This window comes from Bicyclus anynana, chromosome 4 (assembly GCF_947172395.1).
Source record: "Bicyclus anynana chromosome 4, ilBicAnyn1.1, whole genome shotgun sequence".
NCBI lineage: Eukaryota > Metazoa > Arthropoda > Insecta > Lepidoptera > Nymphalidae > Bicyclus > Bicyclus anynana.
The window spans coordinates 529319-547882 of record NC_069086.1 but is presented as its reverse complement, the minus strand read 5'-3'; the positions used below and the strand labels follow the sequence as shown (position 1 = coordinate 547882).

The following is an 18564-nucleotide window of genomic DNA, read 5'->3' as shown; positions in this document are numbered from 1 at the left end:
TTGTTTTCCTTAATTCTTATATAAGAATTATTAATGAAAAAAATTTAACATAAACATAATATTTACAAAATCACCTATTTCACTATATAATACTAATGTACCCAAATATTTAAAATAGCCAAATTTTATAAATATATAGAAGTAAGGAAAACAAATTGCAATAATCCTTTAAATATTCAAGGATTTTTAATCAAAGAAAGAAAAGAAGATTCTTATTATTCAACGATTTATTTTTTCTTTTGTGATTATGAAAATATCTTAATGCACTTCAGCAGCCTGATAACATTAGTGCACCAACTATGAATATTGACGTTTATGATTATAAATAACCACTGATCACCTTTAAGAATTCGTAAAATTGCTGGCGACATTTTCGCCACGCCGTTTCGCGACACACCGGGCCGCCTTCTGAGCATAATTCCGATGGTGGTCGAGCATGTTCCATGGTTAAATAATTCACTATGCACACCAAATCCACAAGTAATACCCATTATAAACACTTATTTGTACCGATTACATCTTATTTTAATATTTTTCGTTCACCACTGTCACCATGTTTTAAATTAAACTCTGATCCCGATTGTGTGCTGACTTTTTATTGACATAACATAAACATCACTATAGCAACAACAGAAAAAATTCAAAGACAGCTAAACTGTCATATTTTAAAACTCAAATAATGTGCTTCATGCGTGCCATCTATATTGTGCCTGAGAAAACTTCGCTTAAGTTTTTGTACCGTGAGCGCTGGAAGACAGCACTTCATACAAAATATTTTACGTAAGCGAACTGTGCGGAAGTTTCACCCCCATGGTTAGCAGTGCTTAACGTGTTTTCGTTCATCTCGCGACTCCAACTCTCAGCACATTCAAAAATAAATCAATGAACTAAAAACATACCATACATTTTTTGGATTGGAGTTCAATACTTTTAATTTTAGGGATTTCATCATATAATTGTTATTCACACTAAATTATTTAGGAAAAACACTGCTGACCGATATAGTCGTTATGAAGATTTCTTACGTGACGTCTTTACTCATTCTGCTATAACCATATGCGGGGCGGTTTTTTAAAAAATTTATTACAAAGAAATTAATATTAATTCTTGCTGCATTTAGTCGTAGTGGATAGTTATTTTATTTAATAATGAAATAGACTTATTATTTCCAAAAGAAAAATTATGATAGTGATTATTTTATTTACAAATAATTTCCAGCCAGAGTAAATACTTCTATCGGTTTTTGAGCCAAATTGCGGCCAAAATTGAATAAAATAATCAGATTTTATACTATGTTATCCCTATAATAAGTAATGTTAGGTCATATACACGCCTTTCAGAGTGTACCTACAAAAATATAACTATTGAAAAAATAACTTATTAAGAAGTTACTGACATTCCAAACTGGTGGCATGGAATTTTTAGGCTTTCTTAACAATTTGGTATGAATTTAAGGATATACTTTACAAAGTTATTGATCTCTTAAGTAGGTTACTTGAAGATTCTAGAAACTAAAACTGAGTCAGTTCTTAGACATTAGGTCATATAATGTACTAAAACTTTTACTTTTAGACAAACACTACACAAGCCGATTTTTAAATTTTGACAGGAAATTAAAAATAATTTCAGGTTTTCCCATATTTCTTGAAGACTCCCTCTAACAGTTTTGTAACTGCTAAGTCCGTTGTCGTGATTATAATAAATTTGTCTTCATTCTATAGAATTATCGGTACTGCTAGCACTCGGAATCTGAGAGAGATCCAAATGACATAAGACTTACTCTTATCAAGGCTATTAAATATATTCCTGTCAACCGATTCTGATGATTCTCTGAGAATCAGTGTAAGTGGTGGCGATACCATAAAGCAAGTGGGAAATTCCTTGTACACACTGTACACATCGTATAAAACAACTTGAGCGTAAGTTACATCTCGGGATACGTACAAGTAATCATGGACTACGTGTACCTTATTTAATGAGTCAGATCAGAATAGATCAGTCACCGACATACCCTATTTCACAATCACTTTTTCTATGCTACAGTAATGAAAGCGCCAAGTATGGAAGATGGCGATGTTGTATAACAAGTGATTTGCATGCTTGTTGTTCCTGCCGCGTATACTATTGTGTACTGTTGTGAACTTAGTGATAGTCTAATTAAGGTTACTAGACAAAGATCTTGCAATTTTAACTGTTATATTCTATATTTAAACTCATTTCTCTTTTCCTCCGTAATATGTAACGGCAGTCATTTTGTCCAATTGAATGTTGCTTAGGAGGTGAGTTTGATTCTAGGGACATATACGAGTAGTATGACATACATTTCCTTTTTATTGGAATGCAGTACCTATTCCTCTCGTGACCATGAATACCTCAGAGGGTGAATGTTTAGTAACGCTGCCCAAGCGTGGTCAAAGGCATCTGCTACTAACAAAAACACTGGCTGAGGATGTCAGTGAAGTAGGTAGCTAGCAGTCTGATTATATTAAACAAGGTCATTCATTCATTCAATGGTAACGGGCAAGTTTTCGATATAGTCTACATCTACGCTTCGTATTATTTTCTTAGTAATGATAAAATTGTCTATTCTTAATTCTACATATCTCTTACAAAACATGCTGCGAATTCGATAGCATTGAGAAAGAGACATGCATAGTTCAAATGACAAGGAAGTAATGTCCAACAATTCCCTGTATACAAAACGTAGGAAGCACCTTTGGGATTTTATTACATACACATGCAAGTAGGCTTGTGTCTATTCTTCAAACTGAGTTTTTGATGCTGTGCGTATTTAGCAAGTGGAAATGAGGTTAAATATAGGTCCGGCTTCAGTATTAGCAACAGAGCATGGTGATTTTATGATCCTTTGTATTTCATTAAGTAGACAATTGTTGATATTTCTTCCAAAACAGGAGTGTGGAACGATATTCCATATAGATTAAGAAAAACACGAGGTTATTCGAGAGAACGGTAGGAGATAACCTCAGATTAACCTCTGTACGTTTCTGGTGCCACCATTTTCTCCCATTGAAAAAGGTGGTGAAAAAGGTGGCTAAAAAGACCGCTTGAAATGAAGTCTATCTCAAAATACTTTATGTTTTCTGGATGCATCAAACTTTAAAGCATACATAATACCCTTGATGGGCCTCGAGCCCCTGAAAAAGGATTCATTTAGAATCCTTTGTTTTAATAGAAATTTATATGTTACCGCTTATGCGTTTTTCTACATTTGCTAGGTGACGGAGGGTATCATAATATGTTTTACCTTTTCGTTTGTTTCTAAGTTTTATGAAACCTGGAGTATGGTTATAAATTTTGCAAATAATAAACTGTATACATCCAGTAATACCTTTAGAAAACTTTGATGTATTCGGAAAAATAAGTTTCCTGCCTTTAACATCTATACCAAAATGTACATGATGTTTTAATCTGACGCTTTCATTCATCAGATTTTTACGCCATTGTTACAAAGTAATTAATTCACCCATTGGTTACAAATCTAGTTGGCCTATTCACTATTTTGGTCTTTATTATCAACCTATATCAATTGGAAAAATGTCATTTACCTACTGTGGGATATTCACGAGTAAGCAATAAATGACATTTTTACATAGAAACTCAATTTTGTATATGTCAACTAGCAAACGTAAAAGATAGTGAGTCAGCCTGCAAGGGCTTTAGGACATTAGTTTCTTGTACATTGCTGATAAACACCCTGCGAGAGTGGATTATAATGATCATACAAGCAAGGCTGCGCAAGCGTTCCAAGCGATGGAATCTTAACATTTTTCATGCATTACCCTCGCGAGGGGTGGCGATCACACACACATGACATCGACAAGGGTATTTGAATAATTTATATAGATAGATAAGATATTCGTATCCATACATCGTTGATAAACACCCCGCGAGGGTGGATTGTATTGATCATGCAAGCAAGGCTGTGCATGAACGTGTGCGCATTACAGATATGTATATTCCGTGTTGTATGTTCCACGCGATGGAACATTACTCTTCATGCATACGCCCGCGACGGTGGCGATCAAGGACACCGGTATTTGAATAATTTATATAAAGAGATAAACACCCCGCGAGGGTGGGTTGTAATTATCATGCAAGCATGGCTGTGCATGAGCGTTTGCGCATTGTATGTATATTCCGTGTTGTGTGTTCTACGTGATGAAATTTCAACACTATTCGTGCCTTGCCCATGCGAGAGGCGGCGATCCTCAGTATTTGACTGGAAATACGTCTAGGAATGTTAACACTTTCTATAACCTCGTCCCCATGAGGGGCGGTAATCTATTAGTCCGGTATTTGACTGTGCAAATACGTCTAGGAATATTTAAACTTTCTATACCTTACTCAGTAAGTTGGTTTTGCAAATACGTCCAGGAACGTTAAAAAACTGTGTATACCTTGCCCCCGCGAGGGGCGGTAATCTATTAGACCTATATTTGACTGCAAATGTGTCCAGCGACGTTAACAGTGTCTACGCCTTGCCCCTGCGTGGGGTGGCGATTTATAAGGCCAGTAATTTACATCCAATCAAAATTCCTGTGCTAAATTCTGGCGGGATTTGTGAACCTTTTTTCAATGCCGGTTTGAATTGGAGTAACAATATGTTTGAGTAACTTCCAAAAACTCTTTGTCTAACTTGTCTTCGAGCATTCGTAATTTATGTACTCCTCTGAAACGAAAGCCATTGGCCACGCGTTCGTTTTGCAGTATATATGTTAGACAACAGTCTATTGCTAGAACGTTCACTTTGGTTTCTGAGTTCACATTTTTAGGAAGCCCGCTGGGCCCCGCCACTTTTAATACTATTTTAACTGTTGAAAAATAACTACAAAGAAAATATTATTACATGCAAGTACGAAAACATTTGCAAAAAAGCAAGACTTTCAAACACATGAAGTAGTGATCCGAACGGAAAAACCGTTAAAATAATGATCACGTACTATTTTCAAATGAAATTTGAAATTTTTACATAATTTAACGTTAATTACATTAACGTTGTATGTTACAACGTAATAATTACAACGTAATAAAATATAAAGTACTCACAGCGAATTCACTTCACTTATTACACTTTATCTTGCAATGTCGGGTACCAACTGATTGCAAGATGTTGCTTCGACGGTAAACAATACGCCAATGAGCTAAAGTCGCGCTCAGCGATTTACGAAACTTCCCGAGCCCGACACCGCCAGGTGGCGCCACATAGCCAGACGTGACGTCAATAAAAGTACGAAAACTGGTATGAAATCGACGGAAACGGAAATGCTACTCTCAATATAAAGTTTCCAGTTACGGTCAATATTTTAATAGAAATATTATTAACTTTTGAAACATGCCTGTAACATTCACGTGAAATAGGCAGCTGCAGCTTACCTCACGGTGTTTTTCCTTTCACCGTTTGAGACACGTGATATTTAATTTCTTAAAAATGTTATCGCCGTTTAGTGTTGTAATAGTAGTCTGTGACAGATATGACGTCGCTCGATCTAGTGTCGGCTTCAGTGTGCTCGTGGCGTTCGAGCCGTCCACATCTCTTGTTGTGTAATTCTTTATGGGTTACTTGGGATAGGCGGGGAGAGTGACTTGAGTGGAAAAGGGGAGTGTTTGTATACAGTCAAAGGTACCTTTAACCCTACACACATCGTTCGCAAGTACGTGACTCCACTCAAGGTCATTCTCTGCCATTCTAGGGTCTTATTTTGGTTACAGTTTGATTTGTTAATTAAGTTGTCCTGACAAGTGTTGTGAATCATAACCTTTGTTCGACATTAGTTTTCTTATATTTGTAATCACTTTTGGAGTCCTATAATAAAATGTACATACGCCCACCAAACCAACCTACCTTTACCCACTTACGTACTTATACATATAAAACTTTGATACATACCGTCGACTAACATATTATACATACCTATTACCAATGATAATTTTATACTAAAGATCGGTTACGTTACGTCCCTAAAAAATCACCGTAAAAAGTAATCCTAATAATAGGCTACACACACATGCACAATTTTGTCTTTAATTCCATTATATGTATATTTATATAGATACAGTTTTTACACTTCCTGAACACACAACTCGACATTGTAGACGATATTTAAATATTATTTGTTTAAATAACGTTCGTTGTTGACCACAAGTAACATTGAGTTGTGTACTTATAAATTTCCTCTTTCGAGCGCCTCACTTTTCATGCGCTAGTAACGTATCTAACAGCATTTATTATTGCCTATTACCCAATTTCAACGATTCGAATTTCAATCGATGTTAAAAATAGTCTACTTAGCAATTCTTTGTTTATAATGCTCCGTTTGGTCCCTTTGTTGGTAATGCTGATTGCTGAGTCAAGTGGGTTCGGTACCTTTTATACTTACACCGCTCGGTCTCTGTGTAGGTACCTTCATGATTCCGACAAGAGCGAGCAGCTCCTAGCATCTTGTATATGAAGGTGTTAATTGCCAATGCTATTTGATACAATGTTTAGGTACAGTACAGAAATAAATGTACTTACTTACCTACCTACAAAAATATTCTAAAAATAAAGACCACAGTCTAATACGGTTCATTAAGGCTACACCAACGTTTAAAAATAAAACATATTTTTAACCGACTTCAAAAAAATGAGGAGGTTATTAATTCGTCGGGATCTTTTTTTTTATTTACCTATGTTCACCGATTACTCCTGAACCGATTTGAAAAATTATTATTTCGTTTGAGAGGGTATGCTTTTCAGTTGGTCCCATAATAATCATATCAGGATCTGATGATGGAATCCTAGAGAAATCCGGCGGAACCTTCGAATATTATAGGGACAACTAGTGCGTTTGTTAATGTTTTCATTAAGTATTTTAAAGCACTACAATTCAATAAAAGTCTGGTCAATTTGATGATGGAGCCGAAGCACAGATGAGGGAACTCCTCATCGGTTTTCAGCAGTTAACTTGTATTTGGACTTGATGAATTTGTATTGATGATAACTTTACATCTCGATGTGTTGTGACTGTCATTAGGGGTCTGGTAAAATCCTATAGTCCACAACTTTAGGTTTTTTACACAACAATAATACTACTCAAAAAGGTTCTTTTAAGCGACACTTTTCGTTTCGATTCACATACATTTTATTTTTAATAGTAAGCTTTACGGCTCTGGGTTCTAGCCCTTTTGAGTCCGGATTCACATACAACAAATTAATTATCACGGACCAATTATAGAAAGACCTGCCCCGCAAGACGTTACCTCTCTGTCAAACAACCAACGATCTAACGCGTTATCGATTGTATCGATGTTTCATTGTTGTAATCGTTTTCGTCGTCTAAAAAGCTCCCTAATAATTCCGGTTTGTGTAGTAAGTAGTCAGTCAGTCAATGGCATGAAAAACGGTCAACAACTTCTAATTCACTAAAAGATGACGTGACGTTTAATTTGAAAATATTTCTATTTTATTTTTGTTATTCTTTACATGGTAGCCCTTGATTTCAGTCTCACTCAGTAACTGATGTTCAGTCAGTAACTGATGATTCAATCTAAGATCGAAGCGGGCTAACTTGTTAGGAGGAGGATGAAATAATACCGGAACGCTAAATCGCTTGTTGGTACGCCTTCGCGGTCGTAGCCTTCTACCAGCCAGACCTGAACCAATTAAGAAAACCTCAATCGGCCCAGCCGGGAATCCAACCCAGGACCTCCGTCTTGTAAATCCACCGCGCATACCACTGCGCCACGGAGGTCGTCAAAAACATAATTATAATTGATAATAAATTAAAACAATATATAAAAGAAAAATCGATTCTATTCTTCTAACGAACGAACGAACAGCAAAACATTGATCCATTAATTGAATATTCTTTGTACAGATTATAATTATTATTTATTCTTGTTAAATTTTTTCGATGTGTGAGTTTACCTCGTCCCCCTCTAAAAACGACAGACAATTTTGTTTCTGCATTTGGGTGCGATGCATTTCCATGTCTAATTCCTCTATGTTAATTAAATAGAGTTTGCAGAAATACAACACAAACGACATAAAAAGAACCTTAAATACCACAAGCAGACATGAGTCACAAACCATTTTGAAAAACAAAGATTGAGTTTTATGGGTATTAATATGCATTTATAAAATTAAATAAGAGCTTTAATTAATTTTATAAATCGTATTATCGTATTATCATATCAAAAGAAGAAAGAAGTTGTAATTCAAATGATGTTTTCTTTTATTATAATGTGAATAAAATATTTTCATTTATTGCAGAATTACCTTAAACTATGATTAATTTTTTGATTTTGTATTAAGTGAAAGAAGATTTGAGATTTGACAGTTCACACTTCACAGCACAGAACACTACTTTATTTTTTGTCTGTGACTAATACTCCTACTTCACAGTATTCGTTAACTAAATCCAGTTTGTTGTGCGTATTTTCTTCCCTTATAATTTTTGTTATTTCGTTTTGTTCTCGTTTCGTTGTTATTGTTTATTATTGTTATTTGTTGTTCGTTTACTGTTTTTAATTTTATTTAGTTTAGTACGAAATTAAATTAGCACTTTAAATCTTAATATTTTACAAATAGAGGCCTAAATTGAAAAGTAGTGTCTTAACAAAATCATCAAATTCTACATAAAAACGTATATCTAACAAGAACCCACACTACGAGAAAACGAGTAAAAACTACTTGTCAAGTTTTTAATTTACGCCTATAATCGCGTACATAATTTTCATAGTCAAGCTACAGTTTTCTATTAGTAATTAAGTTACAGATAGAAGGACAGACGGACATGGGTATGGATATCTTCAAGTCAAGAGTGAATAGGCATCTTCTAGGCAAGCGCGTTCTACCAAAGGCTGCCTCATAGCTTACAATCTAGTGTACAGCTAAGCGGTGCTTGCTTATACATAATAAAAAAACAAAACTATAAGGGTTCTTTATTGACCACAGAACCCTAAATATAAGTGAAACATTATCTGTTCGATAAATAACAGTTTATAGGAACATAAAATATAAAAAAAATTGTCTATCAAAGGAAGTTTTATTTCATGACAATATTCGTGAATAATGCTTTAGTAAAATGTTGAGCACCCCTGAATCATATGTTTTTGTTTATTTACATTGTTTAAAATACCTACCCGATCTGACTATAAATCTTTATGATTTAAACGGCTTGAATTATTTTATCACTAACTTGGTGATCGATGTTTGGTACCGCCTTCAAACTGATCGCACTGAGCAAACTGAGAAAAACTGAGATGTTATTTTTCCCTTTTTAGTTTAGTAAAAACATTTTTATAATTTTGTAGTCGGTCGATTTTTTTTTTGTCATTTGTGATACGTAAATCCATATTATGTCTATGTAATATGTCGCTGTTATATGCCCATTGAATGCGACAAAGTTATGTTTTTACAAAATCTTGCCGCTTTAAAGGGGTTTCGCTTAAAATGACAAAAATGTTCTATGTTCTCATACTGTTTGTAAGCCCCAGGAACGCTACAATACTTTAACAATTACACTGTGGCGCTAAATACGTTTACGTCGCAGTACTATATGTATTCCAACTCGCTCAAGGTCGAGATGCAACGCAAAGCAGCCATTATTATTGTTTTCGACAAGGAATCAGGAAGAAAATAAGAATCGTCATCGGCCGGCCATTCCGCATCAATCGGCGGGCGCGTTTAGTGGCGTCGTATGCGCACCCTGGACATTCTAATTTTTTTCAAACAAAAAAAATAATTAAGTAACTATAGACTAAATTACATTTTCACTTTGTCTTTTTTTGACTATGGAGAGTAATCGATCGAGTGGCTATTTTTCGGACGCGGTAAGTACCTAGTTTTTATTGTTTTTAATTTTGTTTTCTGACACGCTTTGTGGAGGCGTGGCTTCTTATTAATTTTGTACTTGACTGAAAACTACTTAAAATTTCGTACATATGCCTCTATTTTTGTATGTAAAATAAACGTCACTTTGTAAATTGTGTAGATTATGGACTTTAAATGCCTGTAGGTAGGTAACAAGACTAATAACTTAGATTACCTATATAATTATTTAGCTAGGTTAGGTGACCTTCTTTTTGAAAAAAAAATCGGTTTAACAAAATATTGTGTCGTAAATCGTAATAATTATCATCAGACTAGAGGACAAAGAAAAGTAGGTAGGTAGGTAGGTTTGAAATTCTTAACCCATGCATTTGAGCATGGGTTAAGAATTTCAAAAATCATTACATTACTTCAATAATAGCGTTTTTACGTAGGTAGATTGGTAGTATTATCTGTCTATGTAATACAAAACATTTTTTAGTAGCTTACTACTAAAAACTACTACTACTACTACTACTACTACTACTACTACTACTACTACTACTACTACTACTACTACTACTACTACTACTACTACTACTACTACTTCTACTAATTAATTATTATAAGTTGGGTATTTCTTAATATTTAACCGCTCAATTAATATAATTTACTCGGTTTTGTTGTATCATTATCAACCTATATTTAGCTCACTGCTGAGCTCGAGTCTCCTCTCAGAATGCGAGGGCCAATAATAGTCCACCACCCTGGCCCCTTAGACCATTAATAACGGTCTAAGCCCTGGCCCAATGCAGATTGGTAGACTTCACACACGTGGTAAATTAAGAAAATTATCTGGTAAGGTTTCCTCACGATGTTTTACCTTCACCATTTGAGACACGTGATATTTAATTTCTTAATTTAGTTTAATTAATTATTATTATTTTATACTTACCTATCACCCGACGCCTACGGCACAGTGATTTTGTATTTTTTCTAATAGATAGGTAGATACGAACATAAGAACATAGTAGGTAACTAGGAACATTAGTTTCTATAACACCTGATTCCTAAGTTCATATTACCATGATTTGTTCCAGTTCTCACCATGGGGAAACCAAGACTCTTGGCCAGAGTTCCAGGCTACCTCAGAACAAGCAGTCGTCACAGACAGGCCCAGGTCATCCAGATTTGAGCGTAAGTGATTCTGAGCCCTCGGCCTGGCCTTTATCTCCTCTTCTATAAAATTCAGGCCTGATTATTTGGTTCGTCTTTAAAATTAGCTGTTAATCTTGAATGACTTTATGTTATGATGAGTACCTACACTTTTTACATGGTTTATATTAGCTTCACTTGTAACTATGTATGTATGTAAGAAAATCTTGGAATCTTAATTTGACCCACTTCCCGGTCTTCGATTCGGATGAAAGCACACGCTCTGAGTTCTGATGACAATACATGACTAGCTAAAAAACGTCGTTACAAATCTAATATGGCGGCTTCCCTAAGATAGAGGACTGGCTGTTTGAAATATGGATATACCGCCCCCATGATATGGATATCAAATGTAAGGGTTTGCTGTCAGGAATACGAAAAAAATAGTCACGTGACTTAAATCCAATATGGCGGACAGACCACTTGAAATGCACCCCCATGATATGGGTATCAAGCGTGTTTTTTAGTTTTTTAAACTATTCATGTTATTTTTTAATTGATACTTATTCTTATCGCGATTGCTTATTACGCGGTACTTCGGATTTTTTTTTACCAAACCAGACCATTTGACACACTTCTTGCAGGGTTCTTGAGTGCGTTACGTTAGTTCTACAGTCAGGGTAGGTTTAAGAGGGATCAAATTAACATAATTTATTATTACCAAAACAATTCCAAATTGATTTATTTCAAGTAGGCTTAATTTTCAAGCATTTTGAAAACTTCAGTAAGTAGTTAGGTATTGTTGTGATTAGTTAATTAGAAGAATATAAGGGTTCCAAACATGCCTTGGTCCGAGAAGAGCCTATAAAAAAAAACTCAGCCAGGTTTACCATTTCAGTAACCTAATCTAACCCTTACCCCCCGTAGTGGGGCGAAAACCCATGGGGAAACACACAAGTTTGTATTTAATTGTTTCAGCAACGTCTGTCGGAGTACCCTTCGATGCTGTGAGGGAAGTAGGCTTCGACGCTGTGAGGGAGGAGTTCCAGAGGAACGGGGTCGACTCTCCCTATGACCCGGATGCTTGGGCAGATTTTAACAACAATACAGGTAGGCTTTCGTCATTAGTCTATTGGTATCTAATTGTTTTTAACTGCCTCTTTGGTCCAGGGGTTAGCCAGTTATAGTTTAAGATTACGAGGTACTGGTTTCGAGTTATATTCAATAATATGCATAATTTTTTACTCAGTTATTTTATTGATTAATTATTAATCTACTTTGCTATTTTATCCGCGACAACGTCACGCAGATCCGACACAACACGTTTCACCCTAAAACCGGATCATCTTCGGGTGATGCTCTACAACCATAGACTTATAAAATAGTCAGACGGTATCTCGCTGTCGAACAACTGAAGCACCATAATGGCACCAAGTTTCTATGCGTGAGTGTTAAGTCTATTGCCAGATATAGGAAAGTAATGGCCGGCAGTCTGTCTTCATATTTTAGGCAACTGTGTGTGTGTGAATTTTTCTTCGTCTTTTACCGAAATCTCACATAATGTAAATTCTTCACTTAAACAAAGTGCAATTCAAGAAGTTGTAAACAAACTATTTTTTAAACACCTACCTACTCACCACGGTTCCGCCATACAACCCGTCGGTTTCTTTGGGGTCGTTCACTTTAGCCTAAAATTTGTGTGCTTCGATAAGTGAATTCGGCTTATATTAATTATAATTATCTACTTACCTATTATTTTAAACTTGATTTTAATGATCTTTTATTTTATTACGAACTGGCATCGTTGGAGTGCATCACTCATTAGACGGTGTCTGGACTTTTTATTACGTCTATGTCTAAAACATAGTAGATGTACAACGTTCATATGAAAAGTCATCTAAATACAATGAATACAATGTTTTTCTGAGGTCCCATCCAGTGAATCGGCCACGTACATCCGATAGTATAATGACGCCTCCAGTATTGTTTCAGGAGTGCGTAACATGAGCCCGCCAGCTACGTCGTGGCCGGCTCCAGGAACTTCACCTAACACGCTTCGCCAGGGGAGACATTACAGGAGGCAAAGCTCTGGAGAGGATTGGATGTCGTCTCCAGACTCTCAAGGTAACCTTTATAGCTTACCTTCATATTTCAACTAGAAGAAGAAGAAGAAGATATACTACATACTGTACAAAAACAACGTGTTTTAACCTTAACTACTAGGCATTGGAAGTATAATTTTTAATATACAGTAGCCGACGCCTCTCGGTTTCATCCGCGTAGTTTCCGTTCCCATGGGATAACATATAGCCTATAACACTCAAACAATAATATGTGGCTTTCTAGTGGTAAAAGAATTTTCAAAATCAGCTCCGTAGATCCAGAGATTGAAAATGGTGAAAGAGAATGAATCCTGGCTAAGTTTGTTGTAGGCTCTTCTATACATATACTTTTAATAACTCTGTAGAGGTCAATTCTGTACATGAAATATATTTCCAAAATAACTATCAGGGGTTGCAAGTGATTAGTGATCAATACTGATGCCAAAAATGCAATCAATCAGCAAAATTTTTGTCTGTCTGTCTGTATGTTTGTTGTAGAAACAAAAACTAGTCGACGGGTTTTAACAAAACTTGCTAAAATTACTCCTCCTGGGCAGGTTATAGTATATTTTTCATCTCGCTACGATCAATAGGAGCAGAGCAGTGAAGGGAAATGTTAGGAAAACAGGAGAAGTTACGCCATTTTTACAGCGATACTATTGTAAGGGCTGGACGAAGTCGCGGGGGTCCGCTAGTACTTAAATAAATTTTGATACATTTGTTTTATATGAGGGTATAGATTTCTTAAGAGCGCGCAGTGCGTCGGTACGATATGGATAAAATTCGAAGCCGAAATATGACTTTCACGTGAGTGTAAAGCACGGAGCGATTAATGCGCGACGCAAATTTTATGACGTGAGCGCCAAAACCATTTTTACCTAATTGCAAGTAAATTAAACAACATAACAAAAAAGAAAATGGCCATGTTCAAGATATATACCTAATTTTCTATACAAAACAAAAATTTAAGAAAATAAGTTTGCTTTTCCTGAGATTGAAAGCAAAATGTGAGCAAAACATGTATTTTTCAAAAAAATAAACTATCGAGAAAAGTTTTACAAATTGTGTATTTTGTATAGTCATAACGAAGCTAACACTTTGAAATATCATTTACCCGAATATCAGGCTCCTAACTTTTTCAGAATCTGAGATCCAGAACCATTTGTAACCACCAAATTACATATTGCACACTCTTAAGTCTAGTTTAGTCTCCTACAAAGCTGCAAAGAAGAACCTTGTTCCAATGAGGCTGTTGTGTCAGGGCGGGCGGAGGAAGTGGCCACGTACGGGATAACTGCAGATCAGCTGCGCGTGCTGCAGTCGCTGCCCAACGAGGCGCTGGACTACTTGTTGAGTCTGATGGGCGAGTGGCGGCGCCTGGCGCTGGAAGCTGCGCGCAAGCCTGTAGAAGTGAGTCTTTCTAAAGCTATCATTTTTGTTTCAATTACGAGAAATTTTTACCCTTTATTTGGGCACCAACTAATTTTAAATTACAGGGCCCATCCAAGGCACGCTACGCCACTGTTCACAGATTAAGATCACATGCAGTGCGTAAACGCTCTAAGTGCTCTAAGGCTGCCTGCACACTGTCAATAATTTTGTCAATATTGAAAATATGTAAGCTATAATAAAAAAATATATCTTACTTATATAACTAGGTAAAGTTACATTTACAAGCGAGACGAAGACCATTAAGCATTGACATTTACATTTTTATTTTTTATACTAATGGTGAAACGGATAAAGTAGATAACCGTCGACTATTTAACAAAATCATATACATGATTTTATAAATACGTCTTAAAATACATTGCCTATCAACTTATGGCAAAGGTCATGTGCCTGATGTGATTTCAGTAGCAACTCTTCAGGTCGAAACAAAGCTACATAACAAAGATAATAAACCGTACCTATTTTAGTTTACGTGCTATTTAACTGAGATCATTCTTAAACGTTTAGAAAATTAGGTCCACTGTTATAGTTTTGGAACAGAATAATTGATTAAGTAATTAAGTTTGTCATAGTTAGTGCAATCCAATAGAGTCCTTCTGAAGTGATAACGAAACGAAGAGTTTTTCTTCATTAGGTTACAAGGGACGGCGGAGTGAGCTGGCGGCAGGCGTGTTTCATTCATCTTGAGGCTCTGGTGTTGCAAACCGCATCTTTCTCCAGCCCTCTGTCACCCCGCACCCCTGTAATATGCAAGCGAGGACCAAGTTGTATCATTGACGGATGGCATGTCAAAAACCAAGGCCCTATACAGACCTCTACTTCGCGGAGCACGCAACTAACACATCCTATATAAGTGCTGCTCTGTTCATTAATCCAGTTTACTCATTCCTAAAACTTTGCAGCCGGTAGAGTGCCGCTTCTGCAAAAAGAATGGCGAGGAAGATGCCTACTGGCGCTCGCACCGGCTGCGCTGGAGAGGCAAGCTGGTTTGCCCGGTGCTGCGCCGCCTGGTGTGCAGCCGCTGCGGCGCGCACGGGGACGCCGCGCACACGCTCAAGTACTGCCCGCTCGCCTCTGACGAAGGTACGCTGAACGACTGTCGGCACGTTACTGTGCTGCGCCGCCTGGTGTGCAGCCGCTGCGGCGCGCACGGGGACGCCGCGCACACGCTCAAGTACTGCCCGCTCGCCTCTGACGAAGGTACGCTGAACGACTGTCGGCACGTTACTGTGCTGCGCCGCCTGGTGTGCAGCCGCTGCGGCGCGCACGGGGACGCCGCGCACACGCTCAAGTACTGCCCGCTCGCCTCTGACGAAGGTACGCTGAACGACTGTCGGCATCGGCACGTTACTGCCTCTCGCACATAATACTCGTAGCCGTAAGCAGCGCCGGCCCGAAGTAAATTTTTAAACGAAGCGAGATCCAATTATGGCGCCTCTCATATTTGCTCCTAATAATATGCAGATAACTATACCAAATTATGAGTGTAAAGTAGATCTTGATCATACTCTGGGGTGACCAATTGAAAATCAGGTGCAGTACCATCTACAGTTGACTAGGATTATCATTTACCCGCTCTCTAAATCTCTAAAATATTGGTGTAGTTTACTTAGATCATAGAACAGACAATTCTAAAAGCTAACGCTTCTTCAATCTGTGACTTGATGGTACGACTTCAGGCAACGTTAACGTTACCCTACTTAATTGACAATATTATGGTGCGTCTGTGGGAAGCCTAAAATTAAATGTAACATAGTAATTAATAGATAATAAAATCTCTCAGAGTTTGTTATTGTTAAATTATTCTTCGACTCTTCGTATATTTTATTTACAGAACGCTTGAGATCGACATCTATGATGCAAAGCATTCGTTCCCGCCGCGCGCAGCTAGCGCCATCTCGTGACGTCACCAGCGACTACTACGTGGCCGCGTCCGCGCCGTCCGCCCTCAGCGACAGCGCCAGCTACAGAGTACACGAACCGCTCGCTCCGCAATGGCAAGCCCTAATTGATAGGCTGATCAATATGCCTGATTATGGCCGTTAACTAAAACAATTATTAATATTCACATATCAATAATTGTTGTAGTTAATAATTATTTTATTAGTCATGTCTATCAATTGTGCCAATTATGATGTTCAAAGTAGCCGATAGGTGGCGTTATTAGTTCTATCAAGAAAGATCATGATAATTATAAGTGATTGATTAGTATCAAGTGATACAATTTTTTTTAGTTTTGTTTCATAGATATTTGACTATAGACAGAATTAATGTTATTATAATATTATCGTTGACAATTATCGATAGCCGGATTGTGTTAATACAAGAAGGTTTTTTTTATTATTATACATTTCGTAAATGCGAAATAAAATTACTTTTGTTTATTATATTTTTATATTAAGACTTACAAAATAATCAATTCAAATAATGTACCTATTCATTTACAATACATATCTTCTCAAGTGAATTAATGAATTAGGTACTTAATAAATCATTTTTGTTATATTTTATGAATAATACTGTGAATCACTTTTCAGTGATATACGAGTAGCCTGTCTGATTAACACTGTCTTACTACCTACATCACACATCGTATTTTTTTCTTTTAGTTAAAAAATATTAGCTTTGCGTTTTTATTATTAAAAGCCACTAATATTTGCTCTTTACACACCGACCAATCAAAAATCAAATTCTAAGAATGGGTAGGACAAGAGTCTAACAGGCGGGTATCGAACCCAACACCTTTTGGTTTAATCCTCTACATCTCTATTCCAGTTCTTAGACTGAATTAAAATATAAAAAAAATCATAAAATATTTGTCATTTTAGTTTGTAAAACAAAGCATTTTAGCAAATAATTTTGAATAATTGTGAACTAGAATGCCAACTATGAAATATAAATTTAAAACTTATTAAATAAAATGTTTAATTAAATAAAATATTTTCATCCGGTAACCTGACAGGAGAAGCTTAATCTTACTCGAGACCCTACATCAATAATATTACAAATAAAATATATTTGTCCATGTTTTATAAATTATTTCAAAGTAAATTTATTTTCAGTTTGCTGTTTAAATAAACTAATTTTAAATGATGATTAAGTTGTGTAATAATGTATGTTCCATGAAACACACAGTGTGACAGTGGTCTGATTTTGATAATAATTCTTTTTTTAATTAAATCCCCCGAAGTTGGTTGGAAAAAAAAAGAAATTCCAACCAAAACGGGATGATTATTTCTCAACTCATACATTGTAATGTAAGACTACGGATAACTTTGTATAACTTTCTAAATCGTTGACTTTGATAATTTAGACTTTGATACTTAATTAATTATTTTTTTATTAGATAGATAAAAATGTTCCTAAGGGTGGTAAAAAAGGGGTGATCTATTGATCGCTTTTTAGTTTCGCACGCTTAGGTTTTAGATGTATTTTGTTTTTTTTTTTTTAAATATGGTGTTGGGTTCAATAATGCTATTCTAATCATAAAATAAATGAAGAAAATAATATGTTGTTTTATTTAGTGTAAGTATGGTACCTACATATATTATTTGTAAATTATCTTCTTATATTAGGATGTATTTATTACTACTGCAAAATTTCTTCAAATCCGTTTAGTAGTTATTGCAGTTTTACATTGCAAAATTAGTTTGCAGTTGTTAGAGTTGTATTGTAAAAGGTTTCTTAGATAGGAATGAAGACTTGCTTTGAAGGCAAGAGGCATAACATTTTTTTTTATTAAGTGTAAGGATTTTCCACGCAGTCGTTTGCTAGTATTTAATACACAAAAACGTGCATGAACTGTCGTGCTAAAGTTTTGACGATTATTCCACTTTCGACTTTAAAATTGTACGACTATACGATATTTTGTCTTGTCATTCCTTACATTACGATTAAACTTTATAGTGAACATTTTAAGGTTCAGATTCGTGTGTATCGTTTTCCGAAAAATCTAGGCTACAATCCGGTAGATTTGGGAATGTGTGCCATAGAAGTGTGCCGCCAGGTTGAGAGCCGGGGGGGGGGGGGGGGGGCGTGCAGTTA

At 36.1% G+C, this 18564-nt stretch overlaps 1 protein-coding gene across 1 annotated transcript; it reads left to right on the top strand.

The window, feature by feature from the left end:
- Positions 1-9494: 9494 nt before the first annotated feature.
- Positions 9495-18027, top strand: LOC112048945 (uncharacterized). Its single transcript, XM_024086655.2, has 7 exons — positions 9495-9834; positions 10912-11008; positions 11945-12076; positions 12959-13090; positions 14330-14478; positions 15423-15603; positions 16355-18027. The coding sequence occupies exons 1-7, from the start codon at positions 9796-9798 to the stop codon at positions 16564-16566; spliced, it is 942 nt and encodes a 313-aa protein (XP_023942423.2). The 5' UTR covers positions 9495-9795; the 3' UTR covers positions 16567-18027.
- Positions 18028-18564: the final 537 nt, after the last annotated feature.

Bases quoted from the DNA above. Each gene is read 5' to 3' on its own strand.
- LOC112048945 (XM_024086655.2), top strand. From the start codon at position 9,796: ATGGAGAGTAATCGATCGAGTGGCTATTTTTCGGACGCG. The intron at 9,835-10,911 runs GTAAGTACCTAG...GATTTGTTCCAG, and splicing joins GTGGCTATTTTTCGGACGCG to TTCTCACCATGGGGAAACCA. The intron at 13,091-14,329 runs GTAACCTTTATA...CTGTTGTGTCAG, and splicing joins GTCGTCTCCAGACTCTCAAG to GGCGGGCGGAGGAAGTGGCC.